Raw genomic sequence first — 27,705 nt, 5'->3', positions numbered from 1 at the left:
CGCTAGTAATGCAATTGTCCTTTTCTAGAAGGACACGGAAGAAGGAGTGTGAAGATTGCATGATGTTGAAGGTATTTTGAAAGGTCTTGAGATCCGAAAGCGATTGTTGTTTCATGAACAATATTCTGCACTAGAGAGATTGAACTGATGAAGATTTTCCAAAGTTTCTTGATGTTGTTGACATGTTCATGTGGTGACGAAGGTCACCGTATAGTCCAGGTTTGGGCGTTAGTCCATGACTAAGGACAAAACATCATCATGCTTCATATTTGAGCCCGCTACCCAGCAATTTATATACTAATCCTATCAAGAACCTACGTTCAAGTGTGTTTTTGCTTCACGGACATTCCTACCAAATAAGTCCAGAGAGTTAAACCCTTCGAGGACTTGAGAGCATATGAAAGGTTACAAGACTGCTGTCATTATGCATGATTTGACGGCAGTGCGGATAATCTCGAAATGTTTGCGGCCAACAAAACGTTAGGAATGAATCCGAATTACTATTGACAGCCGCTGTGATCCGACGGGTAGTGGTATATTTGATCGAGAAGAAGTAATTTGGGATGCAAAGACTCGTGATCTTTCTACCCAGTATCACACAGGATTTTAAAGAACTAACTGATCTCCTGATCAACCTTACCAATTGACAATTATCACAGTGAGCCAAAACTTCATTTTGCTTTTTATTTTATGAATCTAGAAACTGGGACCATACCAACTAAGGTTAAACATACCTAGCATATGAGAGAATCACACAGAGTATATGTCACTCGTTTCAGCTTTCAACTTCGCCGTAATTTACCATAGCTTCAGCACCGCCAAGCAGATTAGGAACATCAAACTTTGACGGCTTCAAATCAAACATAAAACATAATCTAATACTTTTAAACAACAATCAAACAGCAACAAAAAACAAATTAGAAATGATTTCTGACAGTTATACCCAATTCACACCTTTTCCTTGATCATTCTTTTCCATTACCAATATATTCATACATACATCCGAAAACAAGAGGAAGGGAAAAGGGGTATAACCTTGACCTTGACCATGCAACCTTCAATCATTCAAAGATCTCTGGCCAAAAGCACCATATTACGCGCTTCTACAACGCGCCATTGGATACAAACACGAAAGCCCATCATCGCACAATCACGATTACGATGTATCTCGACGGAAGCAAATGATTCTAACCCTAAAAAACGTGAGTATGTTCCTTTCTTTGAATATCTCCGTCCAACCCATGTACTGCTTGGCATGCATTTATTCCTTTCACTCGTTCTTTTTCATCGGAACTTAATTTTCAATGGGGATGTCTCAATTATCTGTGGTCCAATCTCACTTTGATGGCCATTAGCGTAGCACCAGCTAGGTGTGTAGAATAGGTCAAAAAGATTACTCCGATGAGTGCTCTTCTTCTAGAAGGATGGTGTATGCACCCATGGTGACCATAAACATCTTCATACACGTGAAAACCACGTGTTGTTTGCGACAACTTACTTCTTATCTTTCATCATCAATCATCGTTAGAGAATCTTCATCTGACAAAACACTTAGAAATCCCTGAGGCGGAACCACAAAACAATCATTATCGAAAATCTCGAGAAGATTCGTCGTCACATGATGAGTCATCCAATCTCAAGGCGAAGATGCTCGAGGCTGCAGCGACGGCTCTTGCATCCATCATTGTACTTGGAACAGGTTTTGGTTTAGGAGGTTATCTCTATCATAGATTCTACAAATGGATGGTTCTTCATAAGATGGAAATTGCCTTTAAGCCAGGTGATCCAGTTTTAGACCTCGCCGCTACCTCGAAACAAGTGCCTAAAAAGTATACAGCTCAAGATGATGAACATTGGATACATCGTGCAGAGCAAGAGAAAATTGATAAGATAGTGAATGGAGAAGATCGTGGTCATTACCATTTGTTGATTGGAGAAAAGGGTGTGGGCAAATCTAGCATGTTACTTGAAGCTATGCAGAAGATCGATGGAGAAGGAGTTAGTATGTTTGAAGCACATGCGGACCCTGAGATTTTTAGAGTCCGTTTAGGAAAAGCTCTCAATTTTGAGTTCAATGAGGATTATATTGGATCGTATTTCTCTGAAAGGGGTCCTAGGGATAGCACAGCTTTGTTGGATATCGAACGGGCGATGAATAAATTGGAAAAGGTAGCATTAAAGAGAAGAAGCTCAGGACGTGGACCTCTAGTAAGTTTATGCCCCCCTCATCCCGTGAAATTCTGGCCGGAGTGTCGTCTCATAGATTGTTAATACTCACGATTCCAGATTATGATTATCAATGCAGTACATCTTCTTCGAGATGACGAAAATGGCAGGGATCTACTTGAGCTTTTACAACAACGAGCTGAACAATGGGCCGCAGCTAATCTAGTCACCATGGTTTTTAATAGTGATGACTACTGGGTTTACGAAAGATTAAAGCTACTAGCAACCCGTATGGAAGTCACTACTATTCCGGATCTTCCACGTGGATTAGCAGTGTCTGCACTTCAAAGATATCGTCAGAAATATTATGCTGAAACTCTTTCCTCTGAAATCTTAAATGAAGTTTATAACAGAGTAGGCGGCCGTTTAACCTTTTTGAACCGAGTTGCCAAATCTTCAAACATGCTTGAAACTTGCGATAATATCATCGACACTGAACGACGATGGTTCCTAAATCAATGTTGGATCCTAGGAATGGAAATGGACGATGATGTAATGGATCAACAAAAATATGCCGTAAGTACCACTCCCCACTTAATATTCCCTCCTACTCACCCTCAATAGTCCGCAGCCATGGTCCTAGCCCAAGCACTCGTCGCCGCCGAAAAAGACACACCTACCTATATCGACGACGGCTCCCACAATATCCCCGAAATCCCCCTCCACAAAGCCCGTCAAATCATGACCCGAGCAGATTTCATCCAACAATACGATCACGTTAATCTCTTTACAATTACCTCGAAAGCCATGGTTCGAGCGGATTCAGTACCAATGCAACAGGCGTTTCGAAGTATCTGTGCTGAAGAAGGCTTTGAAGAACATCTCGAGGCTACTTTACAGAGAATTAATGATATTGAAAGTTTAGGGAGGACGAGGGAAATTGTGGCGAAGGATTTGGTCTTGGGTGGGAAGTATAAGTTTGTTATGAGTGATGGGGAGAAGAGGGGTTCGAAGGTTACGGAGGTTACTTTGGAGGAGAAAGAGGAGGATGGTAGGGATAAGTAGAGTGTTGGTAACATTATATTATTGGGGGTATTGTATGATAGTTTAGATTTTGTACATATAGAAGTGATTGGATAGGTTTTGATTATTAATGTTATTTACACAGTTAGATCTAATAAAACTATACATTCATACTTGAAAAATTCAATGTGAGAGAAGTTTCATCATCCTTTGCACCTACCCCATGGTCAAACTCTCACAGCACATCCAACCATTTTTAGGTATTCTGGTAGTAGTCCAGAACTGAATCGAGTTATTTAGTCTTATTAACTACTTTCTCTTTTCATACTCATTTACAATGATAACCTCGAGGAACCATAAAAACGTGAACATACGCATCACATATTTTCCCCGGCGCATTTAAATCAAGATTTCCATCACTCTTCCACAACATATTAAATAAAAACTCACACAGAACGACACACCAATATCCTCCTTCCAACATTAGCCTCCCCAAAAATAATATCCAAATACCTATAACATAAACCCACTCATCCAATAACCCCCAACAAATCCAAGTATCCTCTACTCCATCGAATCCAATCCACAGCCTCCAACAAAAACAAAACAAACCTCTCCGGATTTTCCGTAGCGGGGAAATGACCCATACCAGACATAGAAACATGTTTAGCACCTAGAATTTTATCACAAGTAGCTTGAGCTATCGCTGGAGTATTACTCCAATCATATTCACCCGTTAACATATACACTGGACATTTTTTTGTATCGATATTGGAGACTCGGACGCGTCCGTCGAAACCTCCAAAGTAGAAATTTAAATCGCCGTGGAAGATTCCGTAGGCTTGTTGGCTGTATAGGTGCCAGATTAGTTGTTTGTTGGGGAGAAGGGTGGTTGGTGATAGCATCTTTTAGTGGGTGGGTGTTAGCTTTGTGGGTGAGAATAGGTGAGAATAGGTGAGAATAGTATAGGAGAACTTACTCCGTAAATCCATTCGGGATTGAAAAGGGATTGGTTGATGTAAGGTGATAGATCGTTAAAGTGACGATCCATGTTGAGATAATCGCAACTATCATTGTCAGCGATGCTTTTGAGAGGATAGATAGATGTCTTACCCTTGCAGTGGAATTACTCCACCGGCACCCACTTCATCAGCTCTAGTCGCTACAGCTAGGCAAGCTTGACCAGCCATAGATGCTCCACATATTATAGGCTTTTTCAAATTTAACTTCTTAATTATGGCTGCGATAGCACCAACATAGCTATCTTCGGTGTTTGTGTAATCACCGGGACTAAAGTATTCAGTGTTAGCAATTATCTTACATGATTTAACGACACAGTAACGTCAAACACTGGTGATCTTGCGTCATGAAGCTAACACAATGGTACTAAAGGGTACTGTTATACATACCAATAATTTTGAGGAGGGAAGCTTTTTCCATGACCTGGTAGATCAAAAGCTATCATATTGCACTTCTCCCGCATTGTAGCATGATTCATAACGCCATGATATTGCCGACCATCTGCACCGGCGGTATGGAGGAACACTATGTCTTGTTCTCCGAAACCGCTTTGTTCGTAAAATACTTTGCATCTTCCCCATGTTGGGATAGTTAGGTATACATAACGGCCAATAACATAATCCTCATCCATTTCAAGCTCCTCGTCCACTTGCATCGGCCCGCAATATGCGTCATGAAGGACTTCAAGGACACGTCTCCAAATATGGGTATGCTGAGTGAAGGATATTTGATCTCCTTGAACCTGAGTACCTTCCTGCTTGATATTCATTCCTAACATACCCCAATAACTTTGGAATGGAGCCACTGGGATTGGTTGGAAAAACTGCTCCCAGTGTTCAGGTGAAGCCGATAGTATAAATGAAGCCTCCTGGGCATTACCGGCTTTAGCATGACATTTGCCATTATCAATGGCAATAATTATGATTTTATCTGACAAAGCTGTGCCAATCCCAAAGACAATCTGAGATAGAATCGCTGGAGTCTTTATAAAAGCATTATATTGAGGATCTTTGTCAATCAGTTCGTCGAAGACGGGAAAGATTGAATAAAGTTGACCTGGTAGATTAGTCCAAGGATGAGATGAAGCCATGATGGAAAGGATCTTATCACAATGACGAAAAGGATGAACTGGTAGAGAAATAAGATGAGGTTTGATTGAAGGTAAGTTATAGACTTATAGTTGACTTATTTGTGGAACTTACAACTATATTGATGTCACCTACCCCGCAACAAAAACATACCACTCATGCCCTTGCACAACTTGACAATGAGAAATATATCCTTTCCTAGTCGGGCAATTTGGAAGCTGCCCTTAAGCTAGATAGGAAGTATGACTACATTAGTTCGTGGACATTGCTTGTGATAAGGATATTCCCGACTGGCCTATTGAGACACAGATTTTCCTGAGCTGCTGTACCTATATAGGGTTACCTCAGCTAGAGGGATCACCAGATGGATACCATTTTGAATGCGTAATTTTTCAATGCTCTGCATCATCGTAGATTGTTCCTTCTTTCGAGAAGTCTCTTATAGAAAGCTCCAAGGTGGTAGGCACCTAGATGACATGTAGCTCATTGTTGACTCAAAAATCCTAACGTAGTAATCGCATAGCTTGCCACTTTTGAATGAATGGCAACATGTACAGGTACAGACTCCTCTGGAGATCGATATGATGAACCTTAGATAGCTAAGATCGGTAGAGATGGAACAAAGCCATAATGATCAGTCAACAAAAGAAGTCTAGCATGCTTTGATATAATCACAGGAGAGAGTTCGCCTGGGTGTTGGTTTTAGATATTAGAATCAATCCCCTTAGGATCCGATTATATACACCTAGGTACTTAGGTAACAGACGGGGTTGGAGAATGCACCGGAGAGAAGATGTAAGACTACCACATGGTCTGTGCGGAAGCTCATACACCACTAGATGTCCTAGCGGCCGCTAGAGGGAATTCCCCAAAAATTAAAATCCAAGATACAGGACGCGCCTAAAAATTAATAGAAAGTCGATTACTCCAACAGTTCCCCGCCTCCATTTTGCACTTGTCAATATATCAACAAAACTTACGAAAATAATTCGAAAGAATATGCTTCAGAAATCATGCTAGGTTGGGCCAAAGGACTGTTCTCCTCGCAGGTTGAAATCAATAATTCACAAGCAGATCCGATAGAAGATCAGCCTGCTAAGATAATTGAAGGTTGGTCAAAATTTTGGGTTATTTGCTTTTGTGAAATCTGAGATTGGTCACATAAGACCCCAATTGAACTTGACAAAATTGATCTTTCTATGGTTAAACTGATTATATTTCCAATTTAGGACCCAAAACAGAAAGCTCCTTCCCTAGAAAAGGATTTGGTCATGGAAACTCCGAGGGAGCTCAAACCTGGTGGTATGGAGGAACTCAATGGTACCAGCACGAAAAAATCTAAGAAGGATAAGAAGAAGTATAAGAAGATGGGTGGATCAGCGAGTGTTTTGCAGAGAGGATATGAGATTGCCAGCAGCCAAGGAGGCGCAGAGGATATCGGCACGTCAGAACAAGATTCAGCTATTTTACCTACGCCAGCTTCGGAATTGAGCGGAAAGAAGGAAAAACGAAAACGGCGAAAATCTCACAGCAATGTTCACACTGAGGACCCTCATGAAAATGGACAAGCGGCAGGCTCAGAGGCTTCACCATCTGAGCAAATTGGGGAGCAAGATCTTGCTACAGCGGAGTCTGAGTTGGTCAATTCTAAGCACTCAAAATCGAAGCAAAAGCGCAAACATCGGAAATCTCGCCAAGAAGAATTGCAAACTGAGGATGAAGGTTATCCCCTAGTTGAGCCCCTCGCCGCAGCACAATTAGCAGACATAGAACAGCAAGAGCGCGAAGCCGAGATGCCGGAGGATTCTATCGCTCAAGAAAGTACAGCCATTCATTCGGACTCGAAAAAGAAAAACCAACGCAAAAAACAAAAATCTAGCACATCACATTCTACAGCACTAGTCGAAGAAGAAATCCTGCCAGAGGAAGTGGAAGTTCAGGCAGGCTTGACCCATGGGAAGGAAAAGTCTAAGAAGAAGAGGAAGTCGGAGTCGGAGAAACCCACTTCAGTAGGAGCTATTGGAACAAACGACGAGGGTCGTGATCAAGATGAAATAGGAAATTCAGTCGAAAAATCCACTTCAGATGTATTGAACAACCATTCAGCAGAACAAATACATCTTTCAAAGTCAAATAGTGGGGAGAGAAAGAAATTGATTTATGTTGAAGAACCGGGCGCGGAAAGTAATATTCTGGATAAACCCATACTCCCACAGGCAAAGGGCAAAAAATATATCACGAAACCAAAAACTTCTAAAACCAGCCGACCAGAAGCTAGTGATGCAAACTCAGCTGCTCTCTTAAATCAATTCACTTCTGCTCGCAAGGATCCCCAAGCGGAAGCAGAACCAATTATACCATCTGCAAAGGCCCTCGGAAAGAGACCTGCTGTTGACCAGCCAGTTGAGCACCAGTCGAAGAAGAGAAAACAGATTGATTCGGACTCTAGAAATGGTGATATACGCTCAATGTTTTCGGACGATGCTCAACATAAAAGTTCAAAAGTAGCTGCATCAAAAACAAAGCAAAGGGCAAGACTATCTGCATCGAACTTTGAAGTGTCTATCCCATCCCCCGCGGTAAAAACAAGTCGTTCCGGGACCGAAGAGATGGCAGCTTGGACGGCTAGTGATAAAAGATGTGCATCTTCTGGGAATGGTAAAGACTCCTCGGATGATGGTTCAGAATTTGAATTAGAGCAACCGTCAGATGAAGCACAAGTTACCCGTCGAAAGAGGTATTTGCCCGTAGACGAGCCCTCCCTAGTGGAATTAGGGACATCTAAATCGGGTAAAAAGCCAAAACAGCTAAAACCCGAAAAATCTTCCAGCACAAAGCCCGGCAAGGGCAAAAAAGAATCTTCCAATGGAGTTAAACCAAAACGTAGCAGAAGCCAATCTGTGACGAGACCGAAGGACGGGAATGGAAGACTCAACGAGGACGAGACAAAGAGGATCGCAGATGCCGTGGAGTTCTATCGCGCTGATAATGATTTGGAACAGCAAGCTGTCAACGTCATTATCCAAGGAAATGCTATAACCGATGGAAAGAAATTCTGGGATTTCATGACGGAGGAAGTACCCGATGTTCCCAAGCGAAACCTGCAGAGTTGGTGTAGAAGAAACTTTCATAACTACGCAGCACGAGGTGTTTGGACTACTGAGCAAGATGAAGAATTGATGGAAGTCTTCAATAGGATGCCCAAAAAATGGTCTCTCATCGGTGCCGAACTAAACCGTCTGCCTGATGATTGTCGTGATCGATGGAGGAATTACTTGTCTGTTACGAATCTGGAACTTGGTCCATGGAAACTTCAAGAAGAACAGCAACTCAGGGATGCCGTGAAGAAATGTATCGAACTCATTCGCGAGGATAGACGTCGAGACGGATTGCTCAAACCTGAGGAGGAAGATGACGATACTTATCATGAATATGATATCAGCTGGATGAAAGTCAGTGAACTCATGGACCTTTCCAGGAGTCATCTTCAGTGTTATCGAAAGTGGAAGTCAATCAAAGCAAGGGAGCATGCTACAACGGACGACCTTATTGCAGAACGTATTGTGATTAGCAATAGCTGGAAGAATCTCAAAAATTACCAGGAGGCAACCAAGTCTCTAGCGGCGGAGAAACTACAATTTCTAAAGGCGATCCGTGAAAGTAAAGCAGGAGCAGAGAGTAAAATTGATTGGAGAGCGATTGATGAGAAGCTCGATCGAAATCACGATGCTATGGAAATGAGAATTTGTCTTCGAGGTTTATTGCAGAACATTACAGGTCACACTAATAAACCCCTTCAAGAAAACGTTAAGCTACTCATACAAGCTTTTGAGGAATCGGCACCACATGAACCTGAAGGTTATGTTGACCTGCCTTTTGAATCGACGGGTCTCAAAAAGAGAACCAAGAGATCAAAAACGAGTTCTCTCTTTGAGAACAATCCTCAGCTTTATGATGTTGGTGGTAGCAATTCCAAGTCTAAAATGAGGCATCGTATGCTTAATAAAGACGAATCTCTAGGGAATGGGCAACTTGATACTTTCCAAGTACCTGATTCTGCAAAGAAGGCCAAACGTGCAGCCGTTGTCAAAAAGCCAACTAAAACGTTTGCATTGAGCACTGAAAGGGTCATGGATAGCGAAAGTGATGAAGATGATGGAGCACCAACGAGTGCACAGAAGCCTAGGCCTGAAGAAGAAGAGGATGATGATGATGATGTTTCAGAAGTACGGGCCAAAACAAAGCAAATTTCACTGAAGAAGCATAGTCAGCGGGTGGCCAAAACGGAGATTTTTGAAGATAGTAGTGACGATAAGCAAGAAAACCGCCTCGAATCCAATTCCAATTCCAACTTAGAACCCGAGGATGTAGAAAGGGCCGATGCACAGGACGATTCGGACAATCAAGTTTCCGATATTGAAACTTCTCAATCCACTCAATTCAACCTTGGGGGCAATGATTCGAATAGTAAGAAGAAGAGTCATTCCATTAAAAAGCAATTGTCTAATCAAGATGCGAAAACGGCTTTTGATAATTCTGGATACGATCACCCTCCCGTTGACTCTAGCGATGATTCCGAGATGGAAGATCCAGATGAACCACAAGTCCCTGCTACACCGGAGTACGAATTACAAGAAGGATATAGCGGCATAAGAGAACAAAGTGCGGATCTTGATGACTCTGGCCAAAATTATGGAATGAGTGAAGATGAAGTTGAAGATGATGAAGAGAGTATCATGGACAATATGTCTGATATTCCCGCCAAAGTCGTCAAGAAGAAAGCACCTAGTGTTAACGGAAAGAGAGATGTATATTTTGGCAAAGATGCGAGCGTGGACCTAGATCAATAAATACAAAGTGATTAAATGGGCGGAGAGAAGTTCATGGGAGTATAGAGGTCCGACTTAGAACATATAGATTGTTTGTTCGTTAGCTTAGGAGCGGAGGATACCCGGAGAATATAAATTTATCATTTTGAGGAGTTAATGGTGTGTTATGTCACTATGGTATTTTTTTCGATGGTATAGCGTATTAAGACTATGTTGATGAATATTAAATTCAGTAGTTAATTGAGGGGCATTTATTGATTAGACGAGGAAAGCGAGCATATATATGTATATAGAAGATAGACTGTCAAGTTATGATTATTAAGTAAATATAAATAACGTGGTTTATCAGCGAGTCGCCACTATCAGCGAGTCGCCACTTTTTCACTTATTCAACCACTTTAAACTTATTTTAATCAACAATTATTGAATCAATTGATTTAAACTATTAAGAATCTAATAATCTAGGGTCTATTATATTATTAGAACAAGTTCTTGAATTGTGACCAGTCTTTCCACATTTACTACAGCATCGATTAGTAGATGATTCCCCATTGGAATTTCCCCTATTTTGACGCTCGTCGCGTCGAATCTGAATATCCACCTCTTATTGTGATATTATATCTATAGCTTCCTGACCAGTAAGTACTCCTTCTTAATGTAATTGAGTTTTTTTAACATATCGACGTTTGCTTAATGCCTCATTTGCCTTCCGAAGCATACGAATCTCTGTACTTAAGAGTGTATTCTTATGAGCTAGTCGTTCTGTACCCTTAGCTAATACAACTACAGTTTCGAATATAGGTATAGGAGAGCTTGATTGATATCAAACAATTCGAGATTTCACTAAAGTTGATTGTAAAAGAGCTTCAGTTGGATTGTGAGGTGTTTGAGAGACCCAAGAGTTGGCAGATTCCAAAAGGATCGATGGAGGGGTAGGTGTGCGAATTCGAATATCTAATTTCGAAAGCACAGCTTGAAGATCAAATGGTATTAGTCCTGCTCCTCGAAAGCCAGCTTTCATATTCTGAATTGTAATCGATTGTTGATATACAGCTTTGAAAGCTATAAAGAATTCAACCTTAGAAATATAATTGATATATGCCTTGATAAACTCATCAACTTGACAATTATATGAATGTTTGAGTACGCTAAAACATCCAACATCAAGTGGTTGAGTTAAATGATTTGAATACAATAGTAACTTTACATATATAATGTCATTTGACTTGCAATATAATTGGAAAGGTATCGATTCATAACTTTTATACCTATCCAATATTAACATTCGATATTTGCCCTTTCTTCGTTGATTAGTATATTTATCAAAGTACTTTAACCATTCTAAACCTATCTCATTATTCGTCTATCCATTAGAAGTAGGTTTAATAGCCCAATCCACAGGAAAATCGGTTTCGGTATACCAATTGGAAAGATGAACTTGTCCTTGAACTATCAGAAATGGAGGTATAATTTCACCCTCTCTATTACCACATATAATTGCCGTAGCCCATTCTCGATTACCTGATTGTATTGTCTTGTTTCTGCCATTTCTTTCAGAACTAATTACAACTATACAGGCAACTATAATCCCTATCATGAAGCCTGTTTCGTCGAAATTGTAGAAATTGCAATCCTGAATACCATATTTCGCTCGTATATTCAATACCATTTGAAACCATCTTTCAATAAGCTTAGGATCTTCGCAAAGAGCTCTTTGAAAATCATAAATACAATTAAAACATATCTTTAATTCCATATGATGCTTTACGAATCGATGAGCTTAGAGCTTTCCAATCTTCTTTGCCCCTCGTGACTGAAGAATATAATTCGCCATATCTTCCACATCATTTAATTTAGGTGCAAACCCTCTATCATCTATATCAATTATATATTGAAGAAGCACTTTCTTTTCTAATTCAGTTATTTTATACTTATTTGCTCGAGTTTCCATTTGGTTATTTCGATCGTTGATTCTATCGCGTAGTGTAGATCGAGGTACTGAATAGACTTTCGCAGCTTTTGTAATTGTCAAATTTTTAGACTTTCGAATAGCTTCAATAGCTAAGATGATTCGGGCTTCTTTTGATTGTGTTTCCATGATAATTCATTGAGATATCGCGAATTGAAATTGAAGTGGTTAAATGGTGAAAAAAGTGGCGACCCGGTGATATTGGCGACCCGATGATAAACCACGTTAACGTGTTTCATCACCCCGTGCACCATATCACCTCGTGCACCACTTTCACCTCAATTCACATCAATCACTTCAATACGCGATTTATCAATAAATAATTATGGTATCGACATTAAATGAACGCGATATCGTTATGGCGATGGAGGCGATGGAGGCAATGGCTAAAGATAAAAATTTAAGCCTCTGGAAAGCTGCCAAGATTTACAATATTACTCATACGACACTCATGCGTAAAATGAAAGGGATCACTCCTGCCTCCGAATATCATCAAAAACAGCATAAAATTACTAAAATTGAAGAGGAGGTTATTATTCAGCATATAATCGATATGGATGAGCGAGGATTTAGTCCTAAATTCATAAGTGTTGAAAGTATAGCGAATCACATTCTTGAATCGAGGGGTGGAAAGTGTATTGATAAACAATAGGCATATCGATTCGTGAATCGATACAATATTCTAAAAACGTGTTTTAATCGTGCTTACAACTTCCAAAGGGCTCTCTGCAAGGATCCTAAGCTTATTAATAAGTGATTTCAATTATTCAAAAATATAAAGGCAAAATATGGAATACAGGAATGCGATATATGGAATTTTGATGAAACAGGCTTTATGATGGGAGTGATATCCTCTAGTATAGTTATTACTAGTGCAGATAGACGTGGCAAAAGTAAAGGAATACAGCCAGACAATAGAGAATGGTCGACAGCGATTGTATGTGATAATGCGACAGGGGAGAACATATCTTCATATCTTCTTGTTCAAGGACAAATGCATCTAGCCAATTGGTACAGCGAGACGGATATACCTCCCGAATGAGTGGTTAAAACTATTATAAATGGATGGACGAATAATAAGACGGGTTTAGAATGGCTAAAGCATTTTGATAAGCATACGAAACTCCGAACGAAGGGTGCATATCGAATGCTAGTCTTAGATGGATATGAAAGCCATGAATCAGGCCCTTTTCAGAACTATTGTATAGAACATAAGATTAAAGCTGTCGGATTACTACCTCATTCAAGTCATCTCACCCAACCTCTTGATATTAGTTGTTTTAATGTACTAAAACACACATATAGCAAGCAAATTGAGGGGTATATACGGATACATATCAATCATATCTCCAAAGTCGAATTCTTTATAGCATTCAATACTGTATACGAACAAGCAATTACAATGGAGAATATAAAAGCAGGCTTTAAAGGAGTAGGATTAATCTCTTTTAATCCCGATACTGTATTCTCTAGAATGGATATTCGAATCTGTATACTTATTCCTTCTTCACTTCCTCCGAATCATATGCCCGATTGGATCTTACAAACACCTCACAATGCTACCGAAGCTCTTTCACAAGCATTTTTAGTACGATCTATTATTGCTCGGTATCATTCTAGCTCTCCTACACCTATATTTAAGGCTACAGATCCTTTAATTAAGGGTGTAGAATACCTAGCTAGTACTGTCACGATTTTAGCTTTTGAGAATCACGATCTTCGATTGGCAAATACGGGATTAAGTAAACGTCGACGTGCTAAAAAGACTCAATTACGTTTAGGAGGAGCTCTCACTATTCAAGAGGCTAATGATATTATATCACAAAAAGAGGTGGATGTTCAGATTAAACACGATAGGCAACAAAATGGGCGGAATTCTAATAGAGAGGCATCGGCTAATCGATGCTGTAGTAAATGTGGAATAACAGATCATAATGCAAGAACATGTTCTAATGATAATATAGATCCTAAATTATTAGATAGTGCTTAGTTTAAATCAATTGATCAAGTAATTGTTGAATTATGTATGATTATAAATAGGAATTGAGGTGAAAGTGGTGCACGAGGTGATATGGTGCACGGGGTGATGAAACACGTTATATAAATGAAAACATTACAATTCTAAGATTTGACTCTTTTCGTTTTATATCTTGAGTTTTATGTTAGAATGAGTGAGGAGTTAATAATTTAAAGTTCTATAAGGTTGATACTTTGTAGGTGAAGTAATGTAATATAAGACTTGGTAAGAAATATTTTATTAATATAATTTATTTATTTTATTTTTATTTGTTTATTTATTCTATTTCAAATCTAGACTTACGTCTTTTATTTTCATCCGTTTAATTATAACTTTATAATAAAAATATAAATATAAAAAAACTAATTCATTACACTCTATTTCATCCTACCGCGTCTTAGAATTCTTTAATGAATATATATAATAATAAAATATATATAATTTACATGTAGTAAAAGAATATTTTAATCTTCCAACCCCTTAGATAAAAATATAAGAACCAATCTTTTTCCTAAAAGACAAATCGAAGGAATTCTGCCGAGCAAAGATACCAAGTACATTTATCCCACTGTAATTGTATTCTAGAAATCAAGCCAAGTCTATGATCATGAGACTAAGGTTATATCTATTTTAGGAGAATAATATAAGAAGAAAATGTACTGCTACTGTAACAAGTCTGTGACATAGCAAATCGTATACAAACTCTATCATAATGCTATATGCCTCGTACAATGATAATAACATAATAATAATAAGAATACAAAAGAAATGCATACCTCAACACCAACTCTCTTACGGAGTATACTGCACCGTATAAAACAGTAAGTAACCTTTAATAAATTCAAAAGTCAAATTTTTGAACCAGTGCACTATTATATCATTCACCCACCCGGTGAACCTACCTTTTTATATTCTGCTCTGTTTAATATCTCAAGAAGAAAAAAGCCTTCCAAACTTTTAATAAAAAATCGAAATTGAGAATTGAAAATTAAAAAAGCCCAAACCCTATATATTTATACCATCCCGCAGAATAGCTAATATCAACAATAAAAATTTTCATATTAACACTATAAAATCTCTATCTAAACATACCAAACCCACAAAAGACTATAGGCAATCAGTCAGTCAAACAGAGAAACAGACACACACACAAAAGAATTTCAATAACCCAAAAATCCACACAAATCTCCATCTCTATCTATATCTCTACCCCTGTCTCCCATCCCTATCCATAAATCTCAGCAATCTCACTCCGATCCACTTAATCCACAACACTCCAGGACCAGGATTTCAAGATTTCAAGATTTCAAAATCAAGAAAGAAAGAGAGATTTACATAGCTTTTAACTTCTAACTCCTAAATACGAGTAAAGAGTAAGAAAACGATCGTTGGGAACAGAGATGAGATTGGTAAGTTAGGTGGTCGGTCGATAGTTTTAGTAAGCGAGCAGGTTTGATTTGGTAGGTTAATGGGGGAAATGGTCTTGATGGGAGGGGAAGGGGGAGGGGAAGGGGGAGGGGAAGGAGAGAAGGAGAGGGGGTGAAGTGTGAATATGTTATGGCTTTATGGGTATGGAGTATACTAGATTACGATTGCGAGGAAGAGGGGAAAGAAGAGAAAGAAGAAGAATATGAGAGATTGTGCATCACTGCTTGTCTTGGGTACGCTTGAGGGTGGCGACGGTAGAGGAGAATGTCAAGCTGGGAAGAGATAACTTCCTGTGCACGGAAATATAGGGTGTTGGTTGACGTGAGCACAAGGAGCTTATGTTCATGATGATGTGATAGTTAATATATTATGAAGTCTATTAATTCAATATGGTCCTTTTCGAACTTTTGTAGTAAGATTACAATGATAAAGCAGCAGGGCACAACGCCTTGAAATTCCCCAAATGCACAAAACCACGACTACGAATCCATCACTAATATTAACTTTAGGGTGTTACATGCCAGCATATAACAGGTACGAAATAATCGCCTCCTTTCCCCTCTCCAGATCGAAAACAGCGCAGCTCAACTTCGTCTAATGCTTGTTGAACAGCAAGAAATCAATTCCTGCCATAACCAAAAAGCGTCTTGCATTCCAACGAATAAGACCTGTGCGAAGACATCACCTTGATTTCGTCGACTCGGTCTTCCCTCCATCAGACTCAGAAGTCATATTCCTACGTAACATTTGTAACTGCGTGTCCAAAAGGCAAGGGGATCCCACGGAACCACATACGAAAGAGCTGTTTTGTGATATTTTTGCATTTTGGGCTCGAGCTTGTCGTAGATTGTTCTCATGCTCTAGAGATTTCAATTCTTGTTGGTACTGATTGACAGAATCCATGATCTTATCGAAAATGTCGGCTCAAAATTAAAAACTTGAAGTCCCTTTGAGAGCCCGGCAACCGATCGTTGCTAATTGTGGCTAAATGGAAATGATGTTGTGTTTCTTAGAAGCCGGCGGGGGTCGAAATTCTTGCAGGAATTCGGTGATTGATGGTACTGAACTGAGTACTGGCGTAAGTAAAGAGCTTGATAGAGACGAAAAAATGAATGAGGAAGAGTTTTTGAGAGTCTTGCGATGTGCTTGATGTATTTGTTGAAATGGGATAATCCGAATCTAAAAATAGATGTTGGTTGAATTTGGAACGAAAATCTCTTGATGGCGATTCAAGCAAAAGTGGATTGTTATTTACTCCAAAAAGAATGTGAATGAATGCTATGAGAATTTTATGATGATATTATGTGAATATATATCCTCATGATACTCAAAGTTTATGCTTGCTGACCCTGCTCTAACCTTAGCGCCAATTCTCGTGGGATGCGATGAAGCATTCCTCTGCATTCCTCTGTTTCGTCAATTAGCCGCTTGTCTCAAAATCTTTGCCGCATATTGATCTACTTTTTGGCAAAAATGCTTACTTACAATATTCCGAATAAACACAGTAGACTAATGTATGTCTAATTTAAACTCATAACGGGTTCCAACCTGCCGTAAGCCGCGAAACTCCTATTTTGTTCCAGAGCCAACAAAACCGTGTGACGTTATCACAAATATAGGGCAGCATAGAGCATACCTTGAAGAATTCCAAAACAAGGCTTACTGAGCTTGTCTCAAATATTCTTTCTTCGGCGAGGCTTCGCATCTTCGTTGTCATCTTTCTCCACAAGCATGACAGGCTCTAATTGTTCAACTTTTGCATCGCCACCAACTACCCAAGTTTTCATTACCTCCTTGACCTCTTGTAGCTTCTTTGCTTGCCCCTTGGCTTCCCCAACCCGTCTGATGTAACCCATATAAACCACCACTTCGGCAATTCCGACAAGTAGACTACCACTCATACTCAAGGCCAATCGAGCTGGTGTGCTCCACCACCTTGCAGCCATCCATAGCCCAAACGCACAAGCAACAATAGATACTATTACATTAAATATAACAGCAATTTGTCGGTCAATATCCGCATATGTAACGTCATCATCCTCAGAGTTACCAGGTTCTGGAAAATTTGCAGTGAATGCATGAGCGGCAGAGGCAGATGGGAATATTTGTGCAAATGTCTCCATAGGAGGTGGTGGATTTATCATTCGTTCGTATGTTCGAGCTTCTTCTTCACGTCGAAGTCGTGCCATTAGAGCTTTGTATTCCGATGTCTACAGACGTTGAATATTAGCTTAGATACCGTTAGATTTCCTGGAAGGGATATTGTGTATATGATCAGGTGAATAAATTTATCAAGACCATTTTAGACAACCTTGGGAAAAGAATGGACAATGGCAGATTGTTTGATTGTGACTTACAGGCTCTGGCTTTGGTACTGGGGGTGGAACATAAACACGAGAACCTCGCAATAATAACTCCAGAGTAAGTGATGAAAGATTCTGCTTGTTTATGTCTTGCCAGAGATCAATGATTTGACCATGAGATACGGGATTCCCAATTTTGGGATTTGCTAGTAGTGGTTCCTGCGATACCTTTGGATTTCCAACCAACTTTGAATCACCCGTACTAAACGTGGGCACATTCTGCTGAACTGGCAAATCAGTCTGGTCACTATCCTCTGTCAACTTTGCGTCTCTCTCTTCTTCTCCTATCTCTTTATACTTTTTGCTCAGTTGGGCTTCGTTTTCCTGGGAGGTTGTCAGGTTGCTCTCTTCGATTTCCTTTTCCATTTGCTGTTGACTAGACAGCTGTGCGGACTGTTCATGAGAATGAGAGGTTTTGGCTTCATGAAGGGTCTGCAAAGCTTCGACTATAGTCGCCGTCATAGTAAGAAGAACCATTTTCGCATCTCATCAATTAACGTAATGATGATATTACCCACTAAGCTCAGATATTCGTGAATGCTTCAAAATAAAGTTGCAGCCAGTTCTCGAAGCTTATCGGCAGAAGTTGCTTATCGGCATCGACTTGTCCGACATTGGTCTAGCCCAACCGAAATATTTATCCTCGGAATCTTGCGGGGATAATTTTTATATGCCCCTACATTCTTTCTTATTAATCCAAATTAGCAAGCACACTCACGGTCATTTTTGATTTCGACGCAGTTACTGGAGAATTGGATGCTGGGACTATCTTTGCCTGTGAACTAAATCTGTTATCCGGTCAAAGTTGGGGTTTCACAGGTCATGAGGAATTATTCGACGAGGGCTACGAAGCTCTTCCCCAGCTCCCCTACAGCCAGAACCAAACTCAATGGCGCATGTTTTCGGTGCCAATTGACTAGTACGATATCGCTACGACCTATACTTCCTCAATCATATCATCATCGAACCACGAGGCGGACACAATCGACCTGGGCGCAGGCAGTATCTGTGGCTTCTAATGTATTCTCAAATGCCACAAACCGGTCGACAGCAGGAGGCAACTCCATAGACCCTTTACGAATGGTTGCAAAAGAGATGAAGTTTTTGACTGGAAATATACGGCAGCTCCTTGGATCTGGGCATCCTTCTCTAGATACTGTTGCGAAATACTATACACAAGCTGAAGGCAAACATGTACGACCTATGATTGTACTACTAATGTCTAGAGCTACTGCCTTAGCGCCCAAGTCTCCCAACCATAACCCCAATCAAGAAATCGCGGATATAGACAACCCCATATCGCCAACTACCATTCTCTCGGATGTCAATCCTACCGCGCCTACATTAAATCCTTTGGCACATGTGCCTAGAACGTATTCGGCAGCAGAAAGCGATATACTTCCCTCCCAAAGGCGTCTGGCTGAAATTACAGAGCTCATTCACACTGCGTCCCTTTTACACGACGACGTCATTGATCATTCCGTCTCGCGGCGAGGTAATCCATCTGCCAATCTTGAATTTGGAAACAAAATGGCGGTTTTGGCTGGGGATTTCCTGTTGAGTCGTGCTTCGGTTGCTCTTGCACGTCTGCGTGATGCAGAAGTTACTGAGCTACTTGCTACAGTCATTGCGAATCTCGTTGAGGGAGAATTTATGCAATTGAAGAATACTGCGCAAGATGAGAAAAACCCTGTTTGGACCGAAGAAACCATCTCTTACTACCTACAAAAGACATACTTGAAAAGCGCAAGCTTAATATCAAAATCATGTCGAGCGGCGGCTTTACTTGGAGGATCAGATGCTGTTACAGTTGACGCAGCATATGATTATGGTAAAAACTTAGGATTAGCATTTCAACTAGTTGATGATATGTTGGATTATACAATTACCGAGAAAGAGTTGGGAAAACCAGCTGGCGCCGATTTAGAACTGGGTCTTGCGACCGCACCGTTAATATTTGCGTGGAAGAACAATAGGGAATTGGGTTCCTTGGTGGGAAGGAAGTTTTCTCAAGAAGGGGATGTCTTGCGGGTAAGTTTCCCCATAATGAGTATCCTAATGTCCATACTAACATAACCACAGGCAAGAGAATTAGTGCTACAAAGCGATGGCTTGGAGCAGACTCGTGCCTTGGCCGAAGAGTATGCCAACCGAGCCATTTCTGCAATTAGTGCATTTCCCGAGAGCGAAGCCAAAGATGGTCTGATAGAAATGGCCGATAAAACTTTGAAACGAAGGAAATGAATAAAATGTATTAAAATGAAGTTTTAAACTTGTATCAATGATATCATAAATCCTGTATTGGATGGGAAGCTATTGTACTTTAAGAAAAGCATTCAACTCGATGGGAACTCCATAGATGGGACCGGAAAATGAAAATAGACAATTGATACCTGCAGGAATTTGGAACATAGGTAGAAGACTCGCCAGGGATTTGTTGTGCAAAATCTGTGATCTGCACCTTTCCTTGTCCTTCTGCTAGTATGATTCGAAAAGACATTGAATTCCCGATAAAGGTGTTCACCAGTGTCAGTAAGATATGTGCAGTTTGAACATTCACCACCGATCGCTCAGCCGAAAGGCTGGGAACTATAAGAAATGCCCAATACACTTGCATGAACTAGTCTTATCTCCTAATCATGACCTTTTAAAAGGGGAGAAGATAGTATAGATAGCATCAAGACTGTGTTTTATCGCAGCTTTGAAAGACTCAAAGTTTTGGCTGGATAAGCATCTTTGCATAGGTAATGGATATCGATCTTTCACAATATCAAGTAAAATCCCTTAAATACCATCGGCATTGTACCCTCCGGATAGAAATAACCCCGCGGCGGGATTCCGACGGATACGGTTTCCACCCGTCAATATTTTCACGGATATTGTCTTTCCGGTAGAGTGATGCATACCCTCAGCCTCAGCCTTCATTGACTTTGCATTATGGTATCGTAATTGATACTTTGCTAGGTCATCTTCTTATCTCCTGGTTTAGGAGGCAGGACTTGGGGAACTTGTGGAGCAATATTATAGAATGTTGCGAGTATTTATATTCCGTGTTACCATCTATTCGTATATTTTCTTTTACCAGTTTAATTTTTAATCGTTTTGACTATTTTTTATATTATGAGAAAGGGACCCTGTGAAATGAAAGCACAAAGACTTTGCGCTTGTGTGATTACCTACTCGTGGTAAGTGTTACATTGTGTTATCATTTAGGCGCAATACTTTAAATCCTCATTTTATTTATAATCTTTAATAATAATAACCTGACAAGGAAAGGTTGAGAAGGCTTTAAGCAAATAATGAGAATTGATCTGGATCATCTATTTTATTCTTCAATTCATCTTCCGAGCTCCAATGATGAAAGATTCATACATTTGTCAATCCAATGTGGAAATGTCAATGAGGTTAATGATTGATGAAGTTGACAACTAATATTAGTAAGCTTGGTGCTCGGACCACCACTTTAAGTAGCGTGTTCTTCATAATCTCTATCAAAATTAGTCAGAACGCGTCTTCCCAATTCTCAATATATCATGACCACAAGGTACATTATCACAAAATTTCACTGCCACCACCCGAACTAACAATGGAGAATCAGTCAAAAAGGTATCAGCTCACTTATTCACTTAAAAAGGCACAGCAGCTAATTTATCCCTTCAAGAAAAAGTAATGCTACCATGCGAACTTATTCCAAACGCACTAGAGGAAGCAATCAGAATTTCCCTATCAAGAGACAACGTGTTGATTCTTCGGAGTTTGTGTCGGTTTCTTCTCCAGCTCTTTCTGAGTCATCTATACCTCCAGAGAGCCATTCTGAGGATAAATTCGAGGAGGAAAATCAATCTTCTCTGCTCAATTGTCCTTCGCAACAACTCCTAGAGGATATCAAAGATTCTTCTTCAATAAAATTACGCGTTTTATCTCATAGATCTGACGGATCTATCTCTCCTCTGGCTGAGCTGGAGTCAAATGATCAAAATCGACGCGATCACGAGACCAGTCCGTCCAATTCACCTGATATTTTGAATCACAAATCTTTACCGAAGGTCAAAGGTGTCAAACTCAGTTCTACTAAAGAAATCTTAAATTTTGTCCCCGCAAGAAGCTCTAGTTCTATACTGCAGTATAATAAGGAAAGCATTACGTCAGAACCATCTTCCTCAACTCAAAATCCAAATTTTTCAATAAGGGGAAATCTCGCTTCGAACCACACTAGTATTGATCTAGATTCCTTGCAGAAAAATACACACAAGAATACAACCTTAACACCAAAAGAGATTCTTGTTACATCCTTGTCAGATATCGCACCCACAGAAGGTGCTATTGTTACTTCAGAACCCCATCTAGTGGAGACAATCAAGAAATCTTCTATTCGGAACTACTTTAAACCAATACCCCAACCACAACGGTCTTCGAGTCCTTTGAAACCTCAGTCTCCCGTACTTTTAGATTCCCCTCAGCAGCCGATATCATCTCCACCTTCGTCATCTCCTCCAATACCTGAGAATCCACTCGTATCAACGAAGTTAAAACCCGTTCGTCGTCGCATTAGTACGAAACCGAACTTACCGAATATCAACACCATGTCTGACATTCATGAAGGTGATTTGCAAGAGCTTGGCGGTGATTTTACGGATGATTCGCGAGTTGAAATGATGGAACGTTATCATGATGCTCAAGATATGAGAGATCATGCCATCATCGACCATGGTAGTCTTCTCCCTCTCGCTGATCAACCCCTCGACATCCCAGAACGGGCAAAGCTCAAAGCCGATATTGCTCGACCAATGGGTTTTGCCCTTCATCAACAAATTCTAGATCTAGGCCAATCTTTCCATAATAAGTGTCAAAACTGCGGTATGCAGTACGCTATAAACGTCGCCGCTGATCAACGACTCCATGATAACTTTCACAAGATCTTTCGCATGGGCGGACCTACTTTTAAGCCTAAATATTTCAATACCCAAACATGGCAAAAGGTAATTGAAAGCGAACTCCACAGTATTCAATGCATTAGCTACAAAGAATCTAGTCCTATCCGAAATCTCGTAGAAAACATCTTGGAAGCCACCTTAATGGATATGGATGGCATCCTACCAAAATCCGAACAACTCTGGTCCATGATAACCAGTCCGAACGACTCCGAAGATCTCATCCCCGTCCCCCGCTACAAGGTCTTCCTCTACCTCATCGGCGCCCGACCAATTGGTATTCTCCTCGCTGAGCGAATAGGCAAAGCAAATACCATCACGACCACGACCCAAAACTTCAAGAATATCATCCCTTCCCCATGTATTAACACATCTATTATCCCTCCAGAATCCATAACCCCCATCCCACATGAGGCATACATGTGTATAGATCGACTATGGGTACACTCTGATTTCCGACGCAAGGGTATCGCTACCGCGCTGGCTAATCAGGCGAGAGAAAAATTTATACCTGGGCTGATTGTGGAGAAAGGGGAAATGGCTATTAGTTATCCGACTTCTGTGGGTGAAGTTTTTGCGAAGAGATATTTTGGGGGGGTTTTTGAGGGGGCGAGGTTTGCGGTTGGGTGAGGGTTTGTGAGGGGTGGGGGGAATGGAGGGGATGGAGTGGGAGGATGGAGTGGAAGGATGGAGTGGAAGGATTGGATTGGATTGGATTAAATCGGAAATAGAATGGGATGGTTTAGATATATAGTTATGCTTATGGGTATGGTTACGGGTATGATTAATGAGTTAATGAATAAATGAATAACGAATCAATAAATACATAAATCACTATTCTCTTCTCTCCTCTCCCTTCTCTTCTCTCCTCTCCCTTCTCTTCTCTCCTCTCCCTTCTCTCCTCTCCTCAAATCTACCATCAATAATAATCTACTCTTACAAAACCCCAAAGATCATCCACTCAACACAGCAGCCAATACACCCAATACAGTGCGCAATGCGCAGCTAAAATCCACAGGAATCATAGCCGTTTGTACATAGGTAACCTAGGTAAGATCTTAATCTCACTAATATCATTCAATACATTCATGATATCGATCGACCGATCATGATATTGAGTAAACTTGACAAATAATTAGATCATTAGATCCAACGTCTCATCTACAATATTTCCACATCCGCAGAATAAAAAATAAAAAAAGACAAGATAAATTAAAAATGCGAACAAATAAGTCTTACGGAAGAATAAATACTTAAACTACTCGAAAAACAAATTCCCAAATGCCAAATTCTAATATCTTAGATTCCAGAAAAACAGAAGACTGAACTAAACTTAACTAAACTACAAAAACAAGAAAAATTTCTCCAATTTATAAAGGAAATAAAATACTAATGTAAAGATCTTACAGAAATATACTGTACAAGATAAATAGATAGATTTTCGGAGCAAAGAAAGCGAGAAAGCGAGGAAACTTTAACGAATTGATTGATTTATTTATTTACATCTCAGAAGTATCCAGTAGGCTCCCGGGGAATTAGCTACTTGGTAATACTAGAAACAGTGTTCTCTGCAGGAGCTTTCTGTCAATTCTCGCGATGGATTTCCCAGATAGATGGGATTAGTGTTATTGTAATGAGGAGTGGGAGATTTAGAGATGGTATGGGAGATTGGGTGCGTGACGAGTATTAGGATCTGAGGGTTTGCAGGCTCGAGAGCTGGAGGTAATGGGTTGACGAGGATTTGAATCTTAGGGGGTGAGTGGGGTGGTAGGAGTATTTGGTTTTGATTTTTGTGCTGGCGCTTGAGTGGGAGGGTGAGAGGGTTTCGTTGTTGCTGGAAATGGTTTTTGTGTGTTGGGAGAAGATATGGTGACTTTAGGTGCCGGAGCAGGTGCAAGAACTCGAGGTATAGTCCAATGATTTGTTTGAGGAAAATGGTTATTCATAACCGCAGCCTGTTCAGCTAGAAGATCAAGAGCTTGTTGTTTACCTCCGAATAACTGGTTGATATTGGGATTGATTGAAGAATGGCCCAACTCTTTAGATTGTTTATCGTAGATAATTTCCTCGTTGTACATATTGCGTTTCTTGTATCGACGGGAAGGAGGCTCGGGTTTAGATTGAGGAATAGCTACTGGGCGGGGTTGTAGTAGTCGAGGCTGGGTAAGAAGATGGAGTGGATGGTTTGGTGTTGTTTCCATTGGTGAATCAACTAAGGTTAACGAGCGATCGTTTTCATATGCTGAAGAAACATTCGATTCTTCTTGCTCCTCAGAAGACTCTTGGATCGCTGATTTACCTCTGCTTTGTCTAGCTACTTGTTTCTTTCCCCTAGTAGATCTTATTGGTGGATGACCGTTCCGCTGAGGAAGTACACTAGCTTTTAATCTTTCCATGACTTCAATAGCATCCTGGGCACGGAAGTAACTAATTTCCTGACGTAACACCCAGTCAGGTCGTTGAGGGATCCGTCGATTCTCTCGAAGAGGCATAGAGATAGAAACAGCTTCTCGTGAAGTCTTATCATTACCCTGACAACGATAACGACGAGGAGCACCTGGAGTACCTTTTTCCTGCTCAATATTCCTAATCAGAGAGTTGTATTCGCGGGAAATTTGCATCCAATCAATATCCTTTTCACCGTCGAGATAATCGCGAATTAAGTTAGTGAGGATTTGTTGTTCCTGTACGGTCCAGAATTCCTTGTTATCATAGGCCTTTCCAATTGCTCTTCGTATAAGCTGACTTCGCCAGTTGTTTACTGCGTGGATGGATTTGGCACTATTCCAATCTACTTGGACACCCTTCGCATCATCAGAGTATTCGAACCTGACATCGCCTTCAACTACCTCGTTTGTGTACTCGTTGGTTTCTTCTGTCTTGAAACTGATTACAAGTTTGGAAGTATCTGGTTTACCTAGGACAGCGGGACTCCGGTCGGTCGTGCCGTCGTCGATGTAGCGAGCGCCTCGTTTACCTTTTGGAGCGTGTCTCTTATTGAGCTACATTTATCTTAGTATGATGTAAAGAGTAAAACAAGAATATAAACTTACTCGGTGTTTCTTCTCTTCCTCAGTTTCATTTGTCAAGTCGGGAGGTGGAGCTTTCTTCCATTGTATATAGCCAGGAGCGTGACCGGGGCTTAAAACGACATCGGAATCTTCTTCGATGGGCTCAGGAGTGGTGATAAAGGGCTTAGTGGTAGTGGAATGGGGTTTAAAGGCGAGTTTAAGTCTCTTAGGAGCGCTGATAGGTGGTGGGATGACCTGCTCTTGAGGCGTTGATGAGAGCTTTTCAGGTTTATCAGGCTTAGGGGCTTCTGTGATGACGGGCATGATGAGAACTTCTGTTGTTACCTACTCGTTAGTTTTCTTTTTAGAGTGTTTGAGGTAATGCTAGAATTGTAGAGAATCTGAGGAAAGGAAGGTAGAGAATCAATATCTCAAATCAGATGGCAGTCTTTGATGAGAATTTGGAAGTGAGATGAAAGAGGCGGAGTGGAGGCTCCAGAATTCCATCTATCTCGATAGTGAAATGGAAGTGAATACATAACAGGCTGAGCGACCAGCTGGTAGAGAGAAGTGAAAATAATGTAACGCTTACTCAAGTGGTCAATGGTGAGTGTTTTCTCTTTCTGTAAAAGATGACTTCCCGGTGCGGGGACTTCTAGTTGAAAAACAGTGAAATGCCTAAGTATAAATACTTTATTAGAAAATTTGTATTATGAGATGAATAAGAGTCCTTAAAGGGGCAAGTTGAGTTTTCATGCGTAAGGTAAGAGATAAAGAGAGGTGTTGACCTGCTTGCAGAAGGACTCGCTCTTACAAGAGATCTGGTAAAGCGTGAATAGCAATCTTCTGACGGTCAATACAAAGGAAAAATGTACGTGTTAAAGTGAATAATTGAAAGAGTTGTAGTGATTGATAGGGTAACCCGTGTTGTGAGGGGAGTATCTTGTGTGCGTCGCCTGGTGGAAGAGAAGTTGAATTTTTTGGATTCAACTTCTTATCTCATTTAGAAGCATGAGATTATTAGAAGACCGGATATCCTATTTTCAAATATTGTATAATATCTCTGATATAAAAGGTACTGGTAAGAAGAGGGGAAAAGGGAAACTCAACTTACTGACACTAGATCGGAAACACACTGGCTTTGATTCTGGATTCTCTATTCTCTTTTGTAAATAATTGCCAAATCACTCATCAAAGACCTCAATCGCTGGATAAGTGAAGAAAATAAGACCTCCTTAGCTCAAAGAACTTGTTGTTGAGTGAAGATTATCAAGTCCAAGGAAGATCCGAGCTTGTTATTATGAATCTAATTTCCTTATAAATTAGGCATAGCTTAGAACAGTAGAACCCTCCAATCACTTAAAGAACATATCAAAAACCATACAAGGCCATTCACATGGACAGTAATAAGTGTGATTAGACACGGCTGAGATGGAGGATAGTGAGGTTGAATGGTAGCCTTGTACTGTGGATAGAGCCTTTATCATCCGACCTCTTGACATCAAACAGAGAGAAAAGAGCTTTGAGATAATCAAATTCACTCTGTTTTGAACATATATGTATTAGAGATCAAGGGCTGTATCGTGTGAGACTCGAATATTACATGGGAATCCCCAAATACTTCAGTACATGAGACCTAACTAAAGCTCAATGTTAGTCTATTGGGCTTATCGCCTCGCGCAGCTGTCCATGAAGATCAAGCACATATGAAGTGGTCCCACGCACATTTTAATCTTTAACCTTGAGAACATCATCTCTTTTGTAAAGAGTAATGCTGAAGATTCCTGGAGACTATTTATGAATCTCTAGAATAGTCTTCCTCCAAAGTCTATCGATATCCTAGGACCACATCCTAACTTC

General features: G+C 40.3%; 12 protein-coding genes across 12 annotated transcripts; 8 read left to right on the top strand and 4 right to left on the bottom strand.

Moving 5' to 3' along the window:
* Positions 1–1,048: 1,048 nt before the first annotated feature.
* SS1G_11097 (hypothetical protein) lies at positions 1,049–3,231 on the top strand (the record flags this gene model as incomplete). The annotated part of the gene is made up of 4 exons (XM_001587806.1): positions 1,049–1,202; positions 1,556–2,208; positions 2,287–2,742; positions 2,791–3,231. 4 exons carry the CDS (start codon positions 1,049–1,051, stop codon positions 3,229–3,231), a joined length of 1,704 nt encoding a protein of 567 aa, XP_001587856.1.
* A 488-nt stretch (positions 3,232–3,719) lies between these two features.
* SS1G_11096 (hypothetical protein) lies at positions 3,720–5,299 on the bottom strand (the record flags this gene model as incomplete). The annotated part of the gene is made up of 4 exons (XM_001587805.1): positions 3,720–4,094; positions 4,169–4,256; positions 4,303–4,479; positions 4,599–5,299. 4 exons carry the CDS (start codon positions 5,297–5,299, stop codon positions 3,720–3,722), a joined length of 1,341 nt encoding a protein of 446 aa, XP_001587855.1.
* A 1,269-nt stretch (positions 5,300–6,568) lies between these two features.
* SS1G_11095 (hypothetical protein) lies at positions 6,569–10,147 on the top strand (the record flags this gene model as incomplete). The annotated part of the gene is made up of 1 exon (XM_001587804.1): positions 6,569–10,147. The coding sequence occupies one exon, from the start codon at positions 6,569–6,571 to the stop codon at positions 10,145–10,147; it is 3,579 nt and encodes a 1,192-aa protein (XP_001587854.1).
* Positions 10,148–11,489: 1,342 nt separating this feature from the next.
* SS1G_11094 (hypothetical protein) lies at positions 11,490–11,795 on the bottom strand (the record flags this gene model as incomplete). The annotated part of the gene is made up of 1 exon (XM_001587803.1): positions 11,490–11,795. The coding sequence occupies one exon, from the start codon at positions 11,793–11,795 to the stop codon at positions 11,490–11,492; it is 306 nt and encodes a 101-aa protein (XP_001587853.1).
* A 625-nt stretch (positions 11,796–12,420) lies between these two features.
* Positions 12,421–12,747, top strand: SS1G_11093 (hypothetical protein; the record flags this gene model as incomplete). Its single annotated transcript, XM_001587802.1, has 1 exon — positions 12,421–12,747. The coding sequence occupies one exon, from the start codon at positions 12,421–12,423 to the stop codon at positions 12,745–12,747; it is 327 nt and encodes a 108-aa protein (XP_001587852.1).
* A 750-nt stretch (positions 12,748–13,497) lies between these two features.
* Positions 13,498–14,085, top strand: SS1G_11092 (hypothetical protein; the record flags this gene model as incomplete). Its single annotated transcript, XM_001587801.1, has 1 exon — positions 13,498–14,085. The coding sequence occupies one exon, from the start codon at positions 13,498–13,500 to the stop codon at positions 14,083–14,085; it is 588 nt and encodes a 195-aa protein (XP_001587851.1).
* Positions 14,086–15,512: 1,427 nt separating this feature from the next.
* Positions 15,513–16,071, top strand: SS1G_11091 (predicted protein; the record flags this gene model as incomplete). Its single annotated transcript, XM_001587800.1, has 3 exons — positions 15,513–15,521; positions 15,577–15,773; positions 16,050–16,071. The coding sequence occupies 3 exons, from the start codon at positions 15,513–15,515 to the stop codon at positions 16,069–16,071; spliced, it is 228 nt and encodes a 75-aa protein (XP_001587850.1).
* Positions 16,072–16,537: 466 nt separating this feature from the next.
* SS1G_11090 (predicted protein) lies at positions 16,538–16,996 on the top strand (the record flags this gene model as incomplete). The annotated part of the gene is made up of 2 exons (XM_001587799.1): positions 16,538–16,618; positions 16,874–16,996. 2 exons carry the CDS (start codon positions 16,538–16,540, stop codon positions 16,994–16,996), a joined length of 204 nt encoding a protein of 67 aa, XP_001587849.1.
* Positions 16,997–17,213: 217 nt separating this feature from the next.
* Positions 17,214–18,380, bottom strand: SS1G_11089 (hypothetical protein; the record flags this gene model as incomplete). Its single annotated transcript, XM_001587798.1, has 2 exons — positions 17,214–17,750; positions 17,898–18,380. 2 exons carry the CDS (start codon positions 18,378–18,380, stop codon positions 17,214–17,216), a joined length of 1,020 nt encoding a protein of 339 aa, XP_001587848.1.
* A 1,053-nt stretch (positions 18,381–19,433) lies between these two features.
* Positions 19,434–20,147, top strand: SS1G_11088 (hypothetical protein; the record flags this gene model as incomplete). The annotated part of the gene is made up of 2 exons (XM_001587797.1): positions 19,434–19,934; positions 19,986–20,147. The coding sequence occupies 2 exons, from the start codon at positions 19,434–19,436 to the stop codon at positions 20,145–20,147; spliced, it is 663 nt and encodes a 220-aa protein (XP_001587847.1).
* A 2,339-nt stretch (positions 20,148–22,486) lies between these two features.
* Positions 22,487–23,464, top strand: SS1G_11087 (hypothetical protein; the record flags this gene model as incomplete). The annotated part of the gene is made up of 1 exon (XM_001587796.1): positions 22,487–23,464. One exon carries the CDS (start codon positions 22,487–22,489, stop codon positions 23,462–23,464), a length of 978 nt encoding a protein of 325 aa, XP_001587846.1.
* A 1,118-nt stretch (positions 23,465–24,582) lies between these two features.
* On the bottom strand, positions 24,583–26,169 carry SS1G_11086 (predicted protein; the record flags this gene model as incomplete). The annotated part of the gene is made up of 2 exons (XM_001587795.1): positions 24,583–25,836; positions 25,888–26,169. The coding sequence occupies 2 exons, from the start codon at positions 26,167–26,169 to the stop codon at positions 24,583–24,585; spliced, it is 1,536 nt and encodes a 511-aa protein (XP_001587845.1).
* Between the last annotated feature and the right edge of the window lie 1,536 nt (positions 26,170–27,705).

This window comes from Sclerotinia sclerotiorum, genomic scaffold (genome assembly GCF_000146945.2).
Source record: "Sclerotinia sclerotiorum 1980 UF-70 scaffold_17 genomic scaffold, whole genome shotgun sequence".
Lineage (NCBI taxonomy): Eukaryota > Fungi > Ascomycota > Leotiomycetes > Helotiales > Sclerotiniaceae > Sclerotinia > Sclerotinia sclerotiorum.
This window is presented reverse-complemented; position numbering and strand designations above follow the sequence as displayed.